Source organism: Lathamus discolor, chromosome 2 (genome assembly GCF_037157495.1).
Source record: "Lathamus discolor isolate bLatDis1 chromosome 2, bLatDis1.hap1, whole genome shotgun sequence".
Lineage (NCBI taxonomy): Eukaryota > Metazoa > Chordata > Aves > Psittaciformes > Psittacidae > Lathamus > Lathamus discolor.
In genome coordinates this window covers 39,743,273-39,762,958 of record NC_088885.1, presented here as the reverse complement: position 1 = coordinate 39,762,958, position 19,686 = coordinate 39,743,273, and the positions used below count along the sequence as shown (strand labels likewise).

General features: G+C 42.3%; 1 protein-coding gene and 1 long non-coding RNA gene across 3 annotated transcripts in view; both read right to left on the bottom strand.

The window, feature by feature from the left end:
• The window catches only part of PLXDC2 (plexin domain containing 2), a 266,023-nt gene extending 259,863 nt beyond the window's left edge, over positions 1 to 6,160 (bottom strand). Inside the window, exon 1 of one of the 2 annotated variants that reach the window (XM_065666537.1) lies at positions 5,327 to 6,160. In XM_065666537.1, coding sequence (XP_065522609.1) covers positions 5,327 to 5,435 — 109 coding nt within the window. In that variant the 5' untranslated portion in view covers positions 5,436 to 6,160. The remainder of the gene's footprint in view (positions 1 to 5,326) is intronic. The other variant, XM_065666536.1, reaches the window with a different exon arrangement.
• Positions 6,161 to 11,587: 5,427 nt separating this feature from the next.
• On the bottom strand, positions 11,588 to 19,175 carry LOC136009180 (uncharacterized). Its single transcript, XR_010610377.1, has 4 exons — positions 18,966 to 19,175; positions 16,799 to 16,966; positions 14,054 to 14,155; positions 11,588 to 13,568 (listed from the first exon to the last, which is right to left on the bottom strand). It is a non-coding gene; the product is annotated as an uncharacterized LOC136009180 (long non-coding RNA).
• Between the last annotated feature and the right edge of the window lie 511 nt (positions 19,176 to 19,686).

The window sequence follows — 19,686 nt, the reverse complement described above, 5'->3', positions numbered from 1 at the left end:
GGGAATATTCCTGCTGGGATTTTAACATTGTTGAGTACAGCAGATGCATCATTCTTGTGATGTTTTGACTTGTATCTCTCTTCATACTAATCCTTACATTTCTCTTGATATATCATTACATCAAGCTGTTTGCTACTTTTGAAATTGCATGTTCAACTCAAGTGTCAAGCTTGACCCTGGATCTGGCCTAAGAACTTGACCCATTTGCCCATTTTAGAAGAGAAAAAGGTTGAGCCAAATCCAACTTGAAAACACACTCCTACATGCTGCCTTTTGGTCTAGGGAGCTGAAAATATTACACAAGCTCTTTCAAACCCAGAATTTACAAGGACATTTAACACAACTGATTGCTCAATGTTGACAGCAAAGTGTGCTAATTGAGGCTATGTTTATGAGTTGAATGAGGCAAAAGAAAAGAGGAGGAAGCAGAGGAAGTGTTCCATGATGAGGCACAGCATCCAGCACTCACAAACATTACCTCAGGGCAATATGTTATGCTCATTTGTCAGAAGCCACAAACAAAAACAAAACTTACATGCACTTAGCATGGCTTCTCAACATACTTCTCCATGGAAAGTAATCTCCTGGGTTGTTTCAACTCCTGCTGTGATTATGCAATTCTCCAGTTTAGTAAATATGACATCTGCCAACTGCACTGCATTAACACTCCTAGCTCAGCCTTCATCAAACCTAATGGTTGGATATAATTTCACACTGCTGGCAAGATTGCAACATTTCCTCTCACTGTATGAGAAATGTTCCTGTCAAATTACCTTTCATTCACTCTGCAAAGGGCCCCCAGAACACACTTACCTTAACTACTGCCTTCTTAAATTGTATTGGCATTCACTTTCCTTAGGAAGCATGAACCACACCGGGAATGTACCAGTTACCCCATATGTGTTCTCAGATTGAGAGAGTGTGATCTCAGTAAGTTTTAAACCTGGGACTGCTACAGAGCTTTCTTTTTGCCAGCACTTTAAAGGCAAAACTGCTCAGTACTTCAGACAGCCCGATGACACCACAGTGACTTTTATCAAAACCAAAGTCAAATGATGCTTTGTGGAGAAAACCAGTAGGTTGAGCTGAGCATGTTTCTTGTGCAATAGCTGTCTAGTGCAATTCCAAGCAAAGCAACTTTCTGGGCACTGCTGCAAAATAGTCCTGCAAGAAACACAAGCTTCAGGTCCAAACCTCCATCTCCTGAGGTCTGTGAAGACACAGGGACCTGCAGCACTGCTCCACCAAAAATGTGCCAAAAAGTCCTTAATGAAAATGCTAACTCACCATAGGTCTGCAACTATTTCCCTCAGTGGCTCTCTCTCATCACTTGGCATTATGAATTTCCTCATCTAGCTCCTTCATGTTCTCAGGAGACTCTTCCTCAAAAAGACGCAAACCTCTTGAACTACAAAATTTATTTAGAGGAATCTGGTATTCAGCAAGGCAGTAGATGTTGCCCCAGCATTTTGCTCTAAATGGCCTTTATGTGTTGCAACTAAATTGTTGTCCAGAACAAAAGAGCTTTTCAAACCCTAAAGACCTTTTCCTCATTTTCTACATTTGTTTACAGTGTAGAGAACTAGCTTTCCTGATATTTATCAACTCCAAGTGTCAAACAAAACCTAGGATCTGAATCAAGTGTTTGCTGAGTTTTAAGGCATCGCTGCATGAGGATGTAAACTCTCAAGAGGGATATTTACAGCCAAACAAAAACAGTCTTACCCAACAGATTTGAAAACCTTTGGTAAACTACGAGTATTGATCATACTCTAAATTTGTGGAAATAACTTTCTATGACACTGAATATCTAAGTCAACCTCATCATAGTCAATTTACCCACCATTAGCAATATCTCAAACCACCCTTTCAGAGGGAATGACAATGACAAAACCCCACAAACAATAAAAGGAAGAGCCAGGATGAATGAAACTTAAAAAGATATGACATTAGAAGGAATTCTGAGTGAATACATATGATATATATAAATAGGATTTACTCTCAAATGTTATTGGGATTCTCAAACCTACTTGTCTCTATTTTGCACATATCAGGTACAGGAAAAAAATAGTCATGTTGAATGCCAAGGATAAAAATTAACTTCCATACATGTTGTCTAATACTGTGTTACATTACGTACTTCTAAGATAACAGCTAAAGGTCTATTGTGTAATGGCAAAAGTTTGGGTTTGGTTGTGGGGCTTTTTTTTTTTTTTTTCCATTTATTATTTAAACACGGTAAAGGTTGGGCAAAACAAAAAATGTGACTATTTCAGCAGCAGATAAATGCTAGATAAGCTCTCCTTAATAGCAGTTTATCCCACAAAAATAATTCTACCCCTCTCTGAATGCTGACACCTGGAGATAGCAGCAGTCCAGTGAATAGAAATTATACCAGGATTCTGGAATATGCTCTGACAGAAGAAAACTTGAAATAACGGCTTCCTAATTCTGACTGATGGTGCTTGCAAAAGAATGTAACATTTCCAAGGCTTCTTTTGGAAACACTTCAACAGCGAGCCCTCACTTAAAACAACTGGGAACCTTAATTGCGTGAGCTTTCAGAAGACCATGTGCTTCAGTTCAATCAAATCACGTCATACATGGACTAGTGCAAAACACGCATACACACAAACCTTATGGTTTAAGAACCTTCAACCCCGATTTATAGCATTTTTAGCTGCAGCACGGACACTTAGAGCAGCGCGGCGGAGGGCGGAAGGCGCCCTCCCGGGAAGAGCCGCACGGCGCGGGGGCGCGGGGCCCACAGCAGGGAACAGCAGCGAACAGCAGCGCCGCCGCCGCCGCCGCCCGGCCCGCACCTCGGGCACCCAAACGTGGGGTTTACCAACACCCAGGGGCAGCCAGGCAGGCTCCCGCACGCCTCGGACGTGATCTGGCTGCAACTGATCCCACATGGCTGCACCCGGCAGCAAAATCGTGAGGAGCTGGCGAAAAACCGCGCTTGCATTTGTTTTTTCCCATCTCTGCTGGAACCAGGGCATCTCCCTTTGGTAGCATCCTCGGAAATCATCTCCTGGCTCCAGCTCTGCCCGGGCATACTAAACGTTTCCATTTCTTAATACTGTTACTTCATTCAATTTCAATCAGACGTTTTGTAACTGAGTATTCGAAGAATATGTCAGAACAGCCTCCCTTTAAGAATATGGAGCAACTTCAAAGATTTATTTTTTCACTTTAATTCTTCAAAGGTTCTGAGCTGATCAAAAGGTATGCAGTAATGTTAAATACAGTAAAACTTTGAAACAGCACTTTTTATCTTGACTCACAGGACCCGAAGTTGAATTTACATAATTATCCTCTTCTTACTGATCACAGTTCCTCACTGCATTCTTTCCAAAGAACAGGATTAAAAAAAAAAAAGTAATTATGAAAACGTGTTAAACACAACTCTGATTATGTTAATGGCATTTAATTATTGCTGTCATAATACAGACTTCTGAACCAAGACGGAAGGAAAGTTATAAACAGCTAGCTGTCAAAACTTGACATCAGATTGTCCATCTTACTACTTGAAGAATCATTTGGTATATATTCTTCAGAATGCATTAAATATCAAAATAATATTTGTCTGCTTATAAACTCCTTGATACTTCACATCACACTCAGGGAGGAGCAAGACATTAATAAATGATTTACAGATAAGCAAGCTGTCGGTCTCATCTTCTGTTTAGCACCTCCTGGTGCAGACACTGATGACTACTACAACTTCATAGGCTAAATCAGTGGCATGCAGAGATTATTTGCCCACTTACAAATCACATTTAATTTAGTCAGCACTAACAATCTTTTCTGAGTACAATGGCTGGAAGATTAATAAACTTTGTCAGCTCAGTCCAGAGGCATACAAAGAAGTAAATTTCATTTTCTAATCTCACCACCATGCCTTATTTTTCCTTATAACTAACAAACACTAACATTTCTTACCTACAGCCCTGAAAGCAGCAACATGAAGCAGTACATGGAAAGTCTCCTCCTGTTTTTTCCCTTTGGCCCCAAGTGACATGTGAGCCCCAGCAACCTGCTGAGCTACCTTGTCATTCAGTAATTCCCAAACTCAGCAGTAGGCCCCTGCCCAGGAAAATCCCAGCTCTGTCTGGCACATCATCTCACTGGGACATTTAGAAAAACACCCCAGTCTCTCTTGTTCGGGTCAGTTACGCTGTGACCACAAGACTCTTCACAATTGTATCCAACCTTTAATAAAGGAAGAAGGGGCAGCTCTGTTGCACCAGGAAAGCCAGTGGACTTGTTTCATCTGATGGTAATCTGGCTGGTATTTCGAACACAAAAGCACCGCTTTTGAAAGATTCTATAAGCTAGAAGCTGCTGCAGCAGCAAGGTCCCCTGACACACAAAACCCACGACTTTCCTCACTTGTTCCTTAAATACTCATCCACGAACTAGCTAAGCTTTCCTTTAGCAGCTTTCCCCTCCACAGCACAAGAATGCGGGATACAGAAGGCTTTAGTGATCAAAAGGGAACCACACGTTGTGGGAAACAGAGGCCCGAGAGAAAGCACTACAGGTGTCGGGTGCCGTGCACTAATAACAGGTGTCTCAGACAGGATCCTCATACTATCACAAACTCAGCCTCTCGCTCTCAACAAACAGGTACTACGGCCCCGTGGGGCTTCTGCCATTATTTCTCCTTCTCTCCAAGCCTGGTTTCCAGGGAAGACTGCAAGCGACTGACTTCCGCGGGGGAGGAGAGTGCCCGCTAGCTCTCCCAAGCAGGATCTGCAGGGAAACTTTGCCTCCCCTTCCACGGCTCGATGCTGGGAGCGCAGCGGGGCCACGCCGCGGGCGGGCGGAGAAAGGCTGCCGGGGCTGCCTCAGGCTCCCGGGGGCGCCGGTGTTCCCCTCCCTCCCCCCTTCCGGGCTCTTGAGGGGAGACCCTCGCCTTCGGGAGCAGCCTCGTACGTGGCTGGGAAGGAGGCTCCGGGACCCCGCGCAGGGGCTGCAAAGGGGGACGGCACCGGCTCCCGGTGATCGTGGGCAGAGTTATTAAAGGAGAAGAGTCCCAAATTCTGCGTGAAACAAAAAAATAAAGTAACGGAGTACTCATTCCCGAGAAGCCGGGACCGCGATCATCCCGGGCCTCCCCCGGGAACAAGGGGAGCCAGCCCCCAAACGCCGTTTGCCCTCCCGGCGTACGCGGCCCACGAGCTGCCTCCGGAGCCCGCACCACGCCGGTGCTAGGGGAAAGTGGCTCGACCTCCGACCCGCAACCCAGCCCTCCCCCGGTTCGGCTGACCGCGCTGACCCGGGCCGGCCCCGCCCGGCAGGTACCGGCCTCGCTTACCGCGGCTCTGCCTCGGCGCCTCCCCGCCGGCGAGCTGGCAGCGCTCGCTCAGGCACTGGAAAAGTAACAGAAATCCAGCGGCTAGTTTGCTTCTCCGCAGCCTCGCCATAGCACGGAGCCTGCCGACACAACTCTCCGGGGTGCGCGCCGCTCGTCGTCGGTGGTGGGAAAGTCCGGGGAGGGAGGGGGGGGCGGAGAAAAGCAGCCTTAGGAGGCACCGAGTCTCCCTGTCCTCGGACTAGCTCTCATACAGCGGGCGGCAACGACGAGCCACCGGGCTGTAGGCGCTGGACCAGGTCTGTGGGGCCGTAAAGAACGAGGGAGAGGGGGCTCCGTCCCCCCAACTTGCACGGCCGCGCCGCTCTCAGTCCAGTGGCATCACCGCTGGGGAAAACAAGCCCAGCCTCGCCTGCAAAGTGCCAAACTCTTCCCTCCTCGCAGTCTGCTAATAGATTTTAGGAGAGCCACTGAGATCCTCCCTTCCTGGCTTGCCCCCACCCAACTCCCTTCCCCCGCAGGGTGAGGCAGGGTGCCTTAGGGACGGAGCCTGCCCTCGGTACACCGCTACCGGCAAAGGGAAACGAGCAGGGAAATCTTCCAGCTGGGGCCGGCCCCCTGGGGGAAGCAGGACCCAGAGGGTGGGCGGATGCGCCGCGGGAGAGGATGTGCGGGCGGTGTGGAGGCAGGCGGAGACGAGCAAGTTCTCCTTCTCGTTCGGGGCGGTTTCCGCGACCGGCGGTCCTAGCGCGGGGCCGAGGGTACCGCGGGAGACGGGCACTCCCCGGCCCACAGCGCGCCCCCTGCTACCGTGAGCGCCCGCGCTGTAGCCGCCGCCAGCTGCGGAAGGGCTAGCGGGGAGCTCGACTGGGGCCGCGTCCCGGCCGCCCCTCGCTCAGCCCCCCGCCCCCTCCGCAGGAGCGCGGTGGGGCGCAGGCGCCGGGGTTGCACCGTCTCTCCCGGCGGTGGAGCGCTCCCACCGGCGCGCTGCGCTCCGCGGGTTGCCGTTCGGCAGCGGCACTGAGCCGCACGGCGGTTCCGGGAGGCTCTTGCCTTGCCGGGTGACCCGCTACAGCGCGGGCCCCCCCCCCCCCCCCTCGAGCGCCGGGAGCCTACAGTGCTCTGCGGGAGGCTGGGAGCGATGCTCGCCCCCTGCGCGGCCGCGGAGTGGCGTGTGCGTGGGGAGAGGGTGGCGGGCGGGACGTGTCGCCCCGCAGGACGGAGAAATCCCAGCCTGCCGTCTCCTGGTTAGTCAAAAGTTGCTTTGTGAAGATGTGTCTGTTTCGTGGAGTGACAACTAAAGCAATACCCAAATCCCCCTTCCCTCCTCCTTCGGTCCCCCAGTTTTCCCTGTGCTTCTGGAGAAACGAGCCCCCTTTTACATTCACACAAACACACCTTATTTTCTCTTCACAAATCGAGGAGTTGTTTATGTGCACTCATCACTTCAGAAGCCCAAGGACTAGGGGCTCTCTCTTGAAAAACCTGATCTCCCTGCTTAATTAAAACCACCGTAAATAATCCCATCACCTACGTAAACTTGTGAACAACGGCGCCCAAACAGAAACTAGCAGAGGGCACAGTAGTCAGGCCCGGACAAGCGAAAGGGGTACCGGGGACCGGTCGGCGGCTTTTTACCCGTTCAGCAAGCCGTGGCGCTGGTAATCAGTGCAGTTCCGCGTAGAGAACCATGAATACGCAGCCTCTCAACCCTTGCTACAAAATAATTAAATTAATTAGGACGACAATTAAATTAATCAAATAAATAGGTCTACAGAATGTCAAACATAGCAGATAACTAATACTTCATCACAAGAAAAACCATTAACGAGACTGTGTTTTCCCTTAATTTACCAGTGTTTCTGAGATTAAGAATTCATCAGCTGTGTTGTAATTGTCTTGCCCTTTAATTTTAGATGTGCTTATGTGTAAAGCAAAGCAGAACACTTGTGGTTTTAAGAAGTATATCTGATGTATAAGCATAAATTTTCAAAACCTTTTCAACACATATTCATAGAACCATAGAATAGTTAGAATATCCAGGTAGGATACTGGAGGTTAATACCAATAAGCTTTATCCATTTTAGTTTATAGCAGACCCTTCTAGTCCAGCCTTTTTGCACATTCCCTTAAACAAACAAACAAACAAGCAGTTCAAGTGTTGCTGAAAAACTGACTACAGAAATTATTTTCTAAAAGATTATACTGAATATCTTATGCCAAGTAAAAGAAGGGATAAAATCCTGGCCTTGGTGAAATCTGTGGGAATTTTTTTGGGGGGGAAGGCAGGGGTGTGTTATCACCCTGTATACCAGGTGAGTTAGGTTAGACCAAACTTTTGTGCAGATTTGGTCAAGTTACTCGTAAAGCTATTGCTGTTTGTTAAAATGGGAGAAGATGGAAGAGGGATGTTTCTGCATGCTCTTTGAGAATACCATTATTTTCCTTGACACTTGCTTGGATTGCCCAAATATCCCCAGGTTCTGCTGGAGCTGCTGAGAGGGCTATTGAGCTTTTAGCCTTTACTAGAAGGGATAGGGAGGTAGTCTTAAAGAAGGACTGCCTCTCTCTCAGCTGTTTGTCAGCAGTATTGTTACATGAGAATAAGAACAGTAAGGTCTGGAGAACTTTCAAAATCTGTTTTCATCTGCTTCTGTATTTTTTATCATAAATTAGCATATTATAAAGTGATAGTGAATTTTAAAATATGAAAGACTTGAATGACTTAAGTTTACATGCTGCTAAGATAAATAATAAATCTTCCAAGTCCTCTCTGTATAAGAAAAGCCTAAATGAGGGCAACTCAGGTTTTTTTCCTTTGCTGTCTGCTTCTCAGTCTTACAGAGGTTCATAGTTTCAGATTTATGTTTCTCATAGACATACTATAAAAACTTTGTATGCTGAAAAAAGGAAGGAATTAGAATAGTCAGCTGAAGCATGCAGATGCAGATAAAAGTACCAGCAACACACTAGGTCCTAATTTTCAATGCTCTGTGCAGTTGTGTGGCAGTTTTGCAGTGTACACTGGGAGGTTAGCTCACAGTCACTGTATTTGGTGCCCCTTGTGCTCAACAGTAAAAATCAAACCATGCCCTCCAAGGAAGGCTGTATGCATTGTTCCTCTTGTATTAAAAGAGATAATCAGGACATAGCTATACCTTGGCATAATTGTGTGTGAAAGCACGGGCAAAACATTTTATTGCACTTAAAAAAACCCTCAGATGAAAGCTAGTAAATGAATCCTATAAGGATTAATGACATGTCACTGCTGGAGAGTCATTCATAGCAGAGAAGTATATGCATTCATTGTCATTTATAAAGCATAAGTAAAACTGAAAGAACAACTTCTTCAAGGCTTTCTGAGGTTATCAGCTGTGTTTACTTGGAACATGGTGCCTGTGATAAGTTTCAATTTCTCTTATGTGCTTTTATCTGCACCATCCTTGCACATTATCTCACCTCTCTCAGGTATTCATCTTGCAGTGGCATAAACAGCAGTGGTTCCATAGAAATCAATGTGAATGCTTTCACTTTCACTAGCCAAGAATGCAGCCTTATATTTTTCTCTTCTTTGGTAGCTCCAGCATCCCTTATTATAACATCAATCATTCAGGAAAGAAGGATGGGAAGATTCTCCCTGTTCATTGTATTCTACCATCATACTGCTTAAAAGTGCTCACTCTCATTCACACATTCAGTTAAGATTGATTTTATTTTTTTCTTTTTTCATTTTTGTATCAACTCAGTGTTTTCAACCTACACATTTCCTGGGCTTATTGCAGTCTGATTATGAAAAGCAGAGGTTTTAGCATTTTTTTTTTCTTTGTCTTTTTTAATATGTTGTTAACTATTCTGCTTTGATAGGTACAGGCACCTCTCAACCACACTGCAAACATTCAGTACTAGGCTAGCACAACACCTGCTTTTGAATTTAAGAGTCAGGGGAGAATCCTTGCTTCCTTTGGGAAAAAGAAACTGGTGAGTAATTGCAGCATCCATGAGAGCAAGGAGCATACCTCTGTATCCTCTTCCAGGAAGAAAGAAATAAAACAAAGTGAGTTTTCCTGATAGCTGATTAGGGCTCAAGAAGGTGAATAGCATTACTATTAGCAATTTGGCTGAGACATTAGCTTTAGTATTGTCAAATCAAGGTGCTAAAGTTATGAGTTTCGAGTGCTGCCCAGCTGGCAACTGCCTTTGCTAGTTCAAAGGAGGAGCACAGCATTATAATTGAATCACTAAAGAGCCATGCAAAACTCAGATATGAAGCAGAGAGGTAGCTTCTTTGCTAAATAGGGAAATACAGTAACTTTCCAGAGAAGAGGAATTGCGCTTTTAAACAAGCCTTTGCTTCTTCCCCTGTTCCCCTGGCTGGGAGAGCCTTGAGTCTCACCGCTTAGCTTGATTTCCTGGGGCAAGTGCTGAGGTTCTCTTTCTGGCTGAGTCACATCCAGTAGGCATCTGCCAAATTCCCTGCCACTCTGTTCACGGTGCTATATGCAAATGCATGAGTTTGCATAACTGTGATTAATTAGAGTATGTCTATACCCTGGCTCTGAGAACTGTGTGGTTAATGCTAGTGCAGCTTTGCTCAGTGAAACTTTCAGCTTATCTCTAGGACAGTAGTATGACAAGCCTCTCACATGCACTGCCTTACGCCTATATGAATGTTTAGGGAGAGGTTCTGGGGGGGTAAAGAGAGAGTTCAGATTTATGGTGTGGAAGTCACTTTGTGATGTGGAAACTGAAGCTCAGTCTCATTTTCTCACATTGTGATAAAGTGGTTCACTGAGTCTGAGAAGGGGATAAATCAAAGAGAAACATTTCAGCAAGCGAAGCAGCATGAAAAACTAATAAAGTTAGAGGTTAAACAAAAAAGTTTAATGCAAACCAGTGTTGATTCTAATTTAAGCTCTGTAATGAAAAGATTTTTTTTTTTTTTTAAATGGAACATCCTTTCAAAATAAGAAACCAAAAGTTCCAGCTAAAGTTCAATTACTGGACCTAGAGATGCTTCAAACATACTCTTTCAATGGATCTGCCTTTGCAGCATCATTGGAACAGGCACCAGCAAAGCTGCACCAAACAATGCAGTTGCCCACTTGTGATCGGGAGCTTCAAGGACGTTACTCAACTTCAGAAACCACGAAGCAGCAAAGCCCAAAACAGGGCCTGGGAGTTCCGAGTCCCTCATCCCATCCTTGTAACTCCAGCAAAGTCTGTGGTTCTGACCCTTACTTGACATGTGGCCAGTACAGTGATAGCTGTGGGACCCAGGAACAGAAGAACCACCAGAAGGAATGCTTGTGACAAGGCCAAGTTTAACAGAGAAGTTTGTATTTCAGTAGAGCTGTAGTGATCAGGCTAAGTCAAAGCCATAGGAGAACTGAAAGAGGCAATAGAAGGAAAAACAAGCATGGAAATACAAGTGAGAAATTAAAAACAAAACAAAACAAAAAAACCCAACAATTTTGCCAGCAGTATTTCTCTGCTGTTGTGATGGAAACCTTGATATATATGGGCACAAATTTTTGTATGATGAGCCATATATGCACAGCATCCAAGCCTTTTATCATGAATGGCCACAGGGAAGATGGGATGGGCTAAGGAGAGAAATGGAGGCCAGAGGTATCCATTAGGTCTCATTCTACCAGGGCAGTGGGCTTCGACGTAGGACAGTATTCAGAATGGACACATTTTTTGGTGGGTATGTTGGCACCAGAAGTCACCGAGTAGTCAATTTAAAGAAAGCTGGGGAAGTTTTTAAATAGAATAAAAGATTTTCAGCTAAAATTAAGCCCCCAAAAGTTTCAAACATAGCTTTTCAGTAGCTTCATTTTCCAAGAAAGCAGCCTTTATTAGGATCTGCAGAAGTACATATACCAAGCAATTCCCCACTAAAGCCCTTCTTACTCATCATCTGGAGCTGGTAGGAGGGCCTGACTAATTACTGTGGCCCATACAGTTGTGAGTAGTTAACTTTCTTTAATCAGTTGAGACCAAAGAACAAAATCAGCTGCTGGGTACAGCAGGGGAAGGCAGACAAAGGTTAGGACTGGTGTTACAAAAAGTAATTGGGTTGGGATTAGGTTTTAGGTCAGCAAGCCCAGGCAAACTTTAATGCTAGAATGATCTTAACAAGGGCTTAGCAGAGGCAACTGACATAGTAGTAGCTGTGGCACAGACCTTCTGTAGAGGGTCAATGCCTGGTGTTAATGATGGTTATGGGGGTGGGGGAATTGTGCAGCTGCACCCAGTGGCAAAAATTTGGGAGTTAAGTCTTGGGAATAGCTAGCACACTTTTGCACAGTGGTGACAGTAGCATAACAATCTGCTGCACATCCATCAGCTCATTGCCAATTGGCCTTTTCCCAACTTGCTTGCAGATGAAACCACACCACAGACTCCTCTAGCAGTTTATAGCCAGGAAGACCTCTATTGCTTGGATTACCACAGCTTGGTCCATAATGGGAATCAAGACTTTAAGGTGCAGCTCATATGCAGTGTTATTTCTTCTAACACCTGAAGAAATAATACTGTTGAACTGGCTCCCTTACAGTATAAGGACTATGCAATACAGAACTTTGTCTTCTTCCCTACCATATAGAGAATTTAAAGGCCCAAATAAACATAGGCCACTTTGAAAGATATTTTCTGAATTCCAAAGAGGATAAATTTTTAGCTGTGAAGCAGCCCTGTTTCTGGGTCCCTCTTTGACTTCAGTTACTCTGTTCATATGACCTCTGCACATGCTTCCTAAATGATTGCCCCACAAGAACCTCGTGTAGGAGCAGGATGTGAATACCTTGAAACTTGCTTCAAAAGCACACCAGTAATCTGCATCCCTAGCATGGGCTTTCCGTCTTTTAAGCAGTGATTCCATTGAGCTGAACTGTATCACCTGCAGTACAGAACTGATCTGGCTACAAAGAAATGAGAAATACAGTTACTTAGAAGCTGTGTTGTCTTAGATTTCACCTTAATATATTTCCCATGTTGTGATGGAGCATCTTAAAATGCATGATAAAGATTCAGCATGTAGGAATGCAAAGCAGATTTGCAAAATGCCACTGTGACTTGTGCTGATAGCAAGCTTAAAGAGGGGATATACCTTCAAAGAACAGTGTAACCTATTAAGTTTTCTTCCTTCCAGTCACTGTGGCAATACTTCCTTTTCCAGGGAAGTCTTCAAGAACGGCAAAACTTTCCAGGAGCAGTTGGAGGCTAAAGCAGATTAATGTCTCTTTTGTATTCTTTTGAAGCAATCCCTAGTTGGGTATTGCAGGTTGAAAATCTTTCTGTAGTGGTTTCTAACTCTTAGAAACACAAGAATTGTTCTTACAAAGGTAGACATACCCATCTGCCAGGCACTGGGCTTGCCCAAAGCAATAAGTCCTGCCTTCTGACAGCTTCCATTCTGCAGTAAGGTTTCCCTGTGATTTGTCCCTGCAATGGTAGTCTACCCTTCAACATCTTAAGCCCTATATAAACATCCAGATGTGATTCTTTGTGGCTTCCATGTACACCATGGAGCCTTGCTGTGGGTCTAGTGAGAAACAGTAAACAAGAGTCCAGTGAAGGGTAGCACTTGATGATTTTTCATGTCAAAAATCCACCCCAGCTAAGTGTTTATCATGAGACTTTGATCTCAAAGATTTAGCTCCCTCTGTGGAGCAAAAGCAGATGCTTGGTAAACTGTAGCTGTAGTCCTGGCAACCCTTTCAAGTGTCTGGACAGTGAGAAGAGGTGATTACATCCTCTTTTAAACTCTACTGCAACAATTCAACGTGCTTAAGATGTTTACCTCAGGATAACCCTATTTACACTGCTTTGTTTCATGGTATTGCAAACATCTAATACTACTGAAAGATGGAGGATGATAATGCGGTTTGGGATTAAAAAAAAAAAATCCCACTTTTATTAACAGTAATAAATCTGACATATGTGCTAGGACTCATATGGCCCTTACATAGACTTTAGCATGGACCTAGATATTATGGAGTTTCAAAGTACACATTTACAGCTAATGCGTCTTATGTAAGAGTTTTGAAAACATTAACACTTCCAGAAAAGCTATTTAATTAATGCTAATTGAAGAACACATTAAATCTCAGAGGTAAGCCCATGAAACATCAATTTACTTTATACAACATACTGAGCAGGGGAAGAGAAGCAAAATTATTGTAGTCATAACTGATGAAGAGCAATCTTAGCAAAATCTTGTAAGATAATAGACTTCAGAGATCTGAAAAGAGAAGGAAAGGAGATTCTAGCTTAAGCAGCATCCTCAAAATAGATATAAATTCAAAAGTTTCTCCAAGACAAACCAGCTATGAAAACAGGATATGATAACATGCCAGGTTTGCTGCATGCCAACCAAGTCACTGGAGGAAATATGGAAGAATTTTACAGGTAATGTGTTTCAAGACACAGTAACTGTTTTTCCATATTGTAATTAAGAACCTAAACATTTTATTTTAGGTAGAATAAAACTTTTGATTTTCTTGTTAATCTTTTGTAGCGTTTCAAATGAGCACAGGTACTTACTTCTCCGTTTCTGCCCGTGGGAACCCAAACAACTGGTACAGCTGACAAACCCTTTGGGTAGCTGAGAACTTGGAACTTGGAACTCAGAAAGTGTACACAGTTCAATACCAAATTATGTCTGGATATTATCTCCAAAACCCAGATTTTAAAACAAAGCTCTAAGTAAATGTAAACCACTTTTACCTTTGTCAATGGCAAGTGGTTGACATCTTCAGGAAAACCATACCATAGTATGCTGTCTTATTCTTGTTACATAGTCAATTGCCCAGGTCAAAATACCTGCTCCTGCAAAAAAAATGTTGAGGTTACTGTACCCAAAATGGGGTCTAAAGTTTGATTCAGAAGTGTTTTGTGGACTACTATGTCAGCTTCTCTTTCTCCAAACATTATTTTTGAACAGTCTTATTTCATATGATCAGGAAAAACAATTTCACTGTATTGTTTGTATGATACCACTAAGTGAAGTCTTCTTAAATCAATAGGACTTGCCATTTTTGAGGGACTAGTTGCAGAACTTCTGGATGCATTTTAATGCTTGATTACAGTTTGTTGCATCTATTTCATTCACATAATTCTGAAGTTGTCAAGGAGTTGCCAATATGGTCGTATCACCAATTCAGACTGGATTTCCAAAAAACGAGTGAGTAGTAAAAACATACAAATGATATGTATACACTTAGTAAATTTAAGTATTTTTGAGATTGATCTCTCAGTTTTATGCTTCATTGTGAAGTCTGATCCGATTTGCTCAACTGCAACTGTCAAAATTACTCTGCTAACATCAAGAATTAGTTCCTTTTATTTCTAGTGCAGAATCAATATTGCATATAGAAGACATACCATGCATATGCAGATTGTAAACCAAAGGGATTTTTGAATAAAAATAGCATCTTAAACTGGCAGTGTTTGAATTCTATTAAAAAAATAATGAAAACTAAATTTTGTTCAGTTTGGAAGCACTTACTGAATTTTATGGACAGATGACACATGGAAATGTTTAAATCTGTTTAACTCATGAAGTCATAACTCACAGTTTCTCCTCAAACCATAATGTTGTGTTGCCATCAAGTAGCTATTTATTAATAAAGGATGTAAATTATGCCAAAAAATAAATTAGTTTGTGTTCACTTCAGTAGTAAGTCTATACAGCTAATACCTTTCCACAGAGTCTGAGGATTTTATCTTTACTTAATCTCATTAAGTGTTTTGGCATCCCCAAATTTACACATTATGGAATGTACCATAAAGAAGAAAAAAGAAGAAACTTCTCTGCTGTATAATCTATCATCTATTTCTTCGCACCCTTATTTTGTCATTGCATCTTCCCTCATCTATTTACTTCTTTGCTCATGAAGAATGGTGCTTTGGAGCAAGAAAGTTATAAACTGTAGACTGTGCAAATAAATCTACGTCAAACATGCTTTTAAGACTTACAATCTCTTTATCATTCAAGTGAATTGTTTTTTTAGAGGTTTGTTAGAAGAGTAGTTCTGTCCAAATATTTTTCAAAGGACATTAGCTACTTTATTATTATTATAATTCTTGAGGTTCTTGGATATATCTGCAAAAAAAATTGTTTAGGAAAGACAACATCAGAACAGCATGTTTTTCTAATTCAGTATTTTGTTCAACACTAACTGTTACTCATACCAATTCACATAGCTAACAGTTTCAGTGACTGTTTCTTTCAGCCATGGAAACATACATAAGTTTTATATTCCTCATTTATCTACTCTTTGTAAGGCTAGTTAAATTGGTCTGAATAAGAATTAAGTGTACAGGACCACAGGGAGAGATTCTTGGCTAGCGTCAGTCACATGGCACTGCAGTTTTGACACTGCTAAGGTAATTTAGCCAAGTAGACCACTGAGCGAGTGTGTATGTGTAAAAGGATATGCAAACAGTCATTTTGTCTGTGCAAGTTCATTACAACAATTGTAGAATATTTTACTTTCTTCTGTGGATGAACAAGGCCTTAAAGACAGGTTCTTCTCTTGGTTATATGGAAATACAGCACTACATGCTTATAGCCTTTTGTCTTTTTTTTTTCTTTTCATGTTTTCGTCAGTACATTTTCTCCATGCCAGTACCTATAGTCCCAAGTTTGTGAGGTGATTATTCCTAACCAGTTTGCTTCTCCAGTTATTGACCCTCTTGGATTGAGTTCATCTGGACAGACCCATTTAAGTCTGACTCATATTTCAGGAGTCACATGATAAAAGGTAAGAAAATTAAAAGCAGTCTGTAGAAATGACACATGGAAGCATGGATGTGATGTTTTTAAGTCCCTTTCCTGCTTTTTTGACAGTTGTGGTTTGGGGACAGATACTGATAGGAAGCTGTTCTAACACATTGCCTTTTTGTCTTTTCTCATCCACTAAAGTGCATTTTAAAGACATTAAATTTGCTTTTATCTTCCAAGTTACAACAAAATAATAAAAAATTTTGACATTTTACTTTCCTTTCTAAAATGGCAGCTATTTCCAAGCTTCAAAGTTAGATTTTTAAAAGTTTTAGTGTATATATAGTCCTACTTTCCACTTCCCTACATAAATTTCCTTACTTTCTACCTGCAGCTCTAGAAAGCTTATTTTCCCAATGCAAATGTTCACAGTTTTTCCCAGTACCTGCAAAATATGATGCAATTGTAATCGAAAGACAGCAAAGCTCATACACAGGAAGGAAAGGGTAAATATGTTCCTTAAGATTAGTGGAAAGAGATATAGTTACAAGTGGTCTCATTAGCCTGGTTTATCAAGGTTTTCAAGCAGATGAGACTTCTTAGTAGGAGAGGAAACAGATCCAGAAGTTACAACACATGCTTGTCATTCAGAGGAACTGTGCACAGTTCCTGCTTTATCACTGTCTTTGTGAACCACCAGGAAAGCAAATCCCCCCTGCTAAATTAAGAAAATATCCTGTTCTTACCTTACAAAGGTGCTGTGAGGGCCACACAGGGAAGACTATGAGGTCTGATGCTGCGTTGGTAAGGGCAGCCATGCAATAGATGGTGCTGTTCCCACACCTCAGAACCCGGGTGACCTGCGGGCTGTCAAGCTGCAGGTCATGTGCTGAGGTTGTTTTAGTATTTTTTTCCTATGATGTTCACACAAAGAGCAGGATTACTAAAACACTTCCCCCAACTTCCTCAAGTAGTATTCAGCTTCCATGCTTTATTTGTTTCCATAACATTATCTCTCCCTAGAGTAGTTTTCTTCTACTAAATCAGGTCATTATTCATCTGACTCTCCACATATTGCCCTGTCTCCCTAAAGCAAGTAGAAGCAGATCATTCATTCCATTCAAGCATGGAAAAAACATTTTCAAAATGCTAGTCCTAACTGCTGTGCCTTGGAATCAGCTTAATAATTTGAATCAAACCCTTTGTTCAGAAGACAAAAGAACCAGCAAAGAGGATAATGGATTTTCCACTGTCATATCTTATCTGGAAGTTATCTAAAGACTGCTTTGTTGAGTGAGAATCTGTGGTGTGACCAATACAGCATCATTATATTGCTAAAACATGTAAAAAAATCAAAGATACCAGGATCATAAGGAATACTGTTACAGAGCATCCAAGCTGGATACCAACAGTGAAGAAAATTCTGGTATCTCACCTATTATATGTATCTCCCATTGATATAAAAAAAAAAAAAAAAGGACGGAGAAAAAGATTTTTCTAGTAGGAGTGAAGTATTAGAAGTTTTTACACAGGACAACTTCCTGTTGATGAGGATAGAGACATTTTTAGCATGGTATAAGAGATTAATTAGGTGAACATAGACATACAATATTTAGACAGAAACTTTATTACATAGTTGTCTTCTGGTAAATCTAATATGTGTATATCTGTCAAAAGAGCTAGATATAACCCTTGGCAACAGAGATAACACAAGGTAAAATACTGTCCTCAACTCTGCTGATAGCTGCGTCTGGCCAACCATTTCCTGGACAGTTACAACAGAAATCTTGGTGTGCCTTTAGTGCTACTCTCCATTCCACTTGCAATACTTTATGTGGCTCTTAAAGACTTCTCTGTACTAAGAAAGTTTAATATTTGCAGTAATTTGTCAGACAAAGTGCTTGCCAAAATGCTTGGCAAGAATTTTGGCATCATCTTCATATTCTTCCTCCTGATTGAGGAACCTGTGATGTATAATAAAGGGTATTTAATTCAGAATTGCCCCAAAGGACAAAATAATATTTGCTGGTGTGTCCTATTTGCTCTATGCTCTGAGCATTTCTCTTCCATCTGATATATCCACATCTCCCACACCTCTCACAAAATCTTTGCAGTACCAAGAGGAGTAAGTGGGTATTTATGAGAAGTGTCTTGTGGATTTTGTGTTCCTGTTGTGGTAAATAGATTTTGCCCTAAAATCAGTCATTGTTCTTAAAGGCTGCTATAGTGGTAACTTAAGAACAAGAAATGTAAGCTAATGTACAAAAAAATCCAGGAAATATACTGTAGTAATAAACTCCAGGAAATATTCATGGGCAAGAGGGTCAACAAAAGTTAAGCACTGACCCTGAAGTAACAGTACATTACGGTTTTCACCTCAAATGTACCAAGTACAAAGAAACAAATTGATTTTTTTTTAAAGCTTTGAAAATTAAACCAACCATAGTAAAAGTGTTATTACACATCAGCAAGAAAATGTAGACCCTGCCATAAAAGCTGTTCGAGTAAAAACAAATGTCATCACAGACACAGAAGGCAAGAGTCTGCTTTTCTTAATTCAGGTGATGCCTCCCTAGGGCTGATGCCTCCCTAATGGCTTCACTGCTTCAACTGACAGCAGAATTTGGCGTAGCCTTGGGGACCAGTACAGTGTGACAGTACAGAATTGTCTGTCTTTTGGACAAGAGAGAATTGAGGAAAGAGTTCTGAAGTGAAACAGAAGAAAAGATGGATTGAACATTTTCTTCTTAAATAAAAAAAAAAAAAAGTAAAAAATTAAAAGCCCCATTTCAATTTAATCGCACTTTAACCTCAGGATAGGGTGACAAAAGACAACATTTATGTCTAAGACATACCCCATAGCATCTGCACAGCAGTCCCTCACTACCCATACAGACAGCATACAGCACCTACCTCTGAGTAACATAAAACCAGGGATGGATTAATCCTGGGTTACCAGTCCTTTAAACTGAGAGCCACCATTTCCTGTTTTGCAGGGAAAACCAAACTTGATTGACTGTCTTGCAGACTGCAGCCTGTGTTAACTTGCTGATGCCTCCTGCCATGAGCAAAGCCCCTCTCACCACCAAGCTGTTCCAACTACTCCAGAGGCACCTGCAGTATCATAATCAGTCACCTATGCACAAGGTGATTTGCAGGCTTTTATAGCAGCTGCCCCTCATTAGCTACTTGGTGGAGGAGTGGGGGGGGGGGGGGGGGGGGGAAGGGAGGAGGACAGATTGGGGTATTATTAATTCTTCCTGTGTGACTGCTGTGGTGTGAAATGTATATTCACCACAGCCTTTAGTAGTTTCAGGTAGTTTAACTGGGGGAAGAAGTTCCTAATTGTCAGATAGAAGCAGGTTGAAAAGTTATATCAGCTCAATTATATTCTGCATAAAGACTTTCCTGTGGCTGAAATTATTAAGGTAGCAGGAGTAGAAATCTTGAAGTGACGTCATGTGACTGACCTGCATTAGTACTGGTCAGATGTAATCATCTTCCTACATTTGCAGCTCACAAAGAAATGTGTTTGACTTTCAGGGAGAAAGGTGTGGTAAAGGTATTTGATGAAGAAAATCTCAACTATCAGCTTTTCACTTTTTTAATCATTGCTCAGAAATAGCAATGCTAA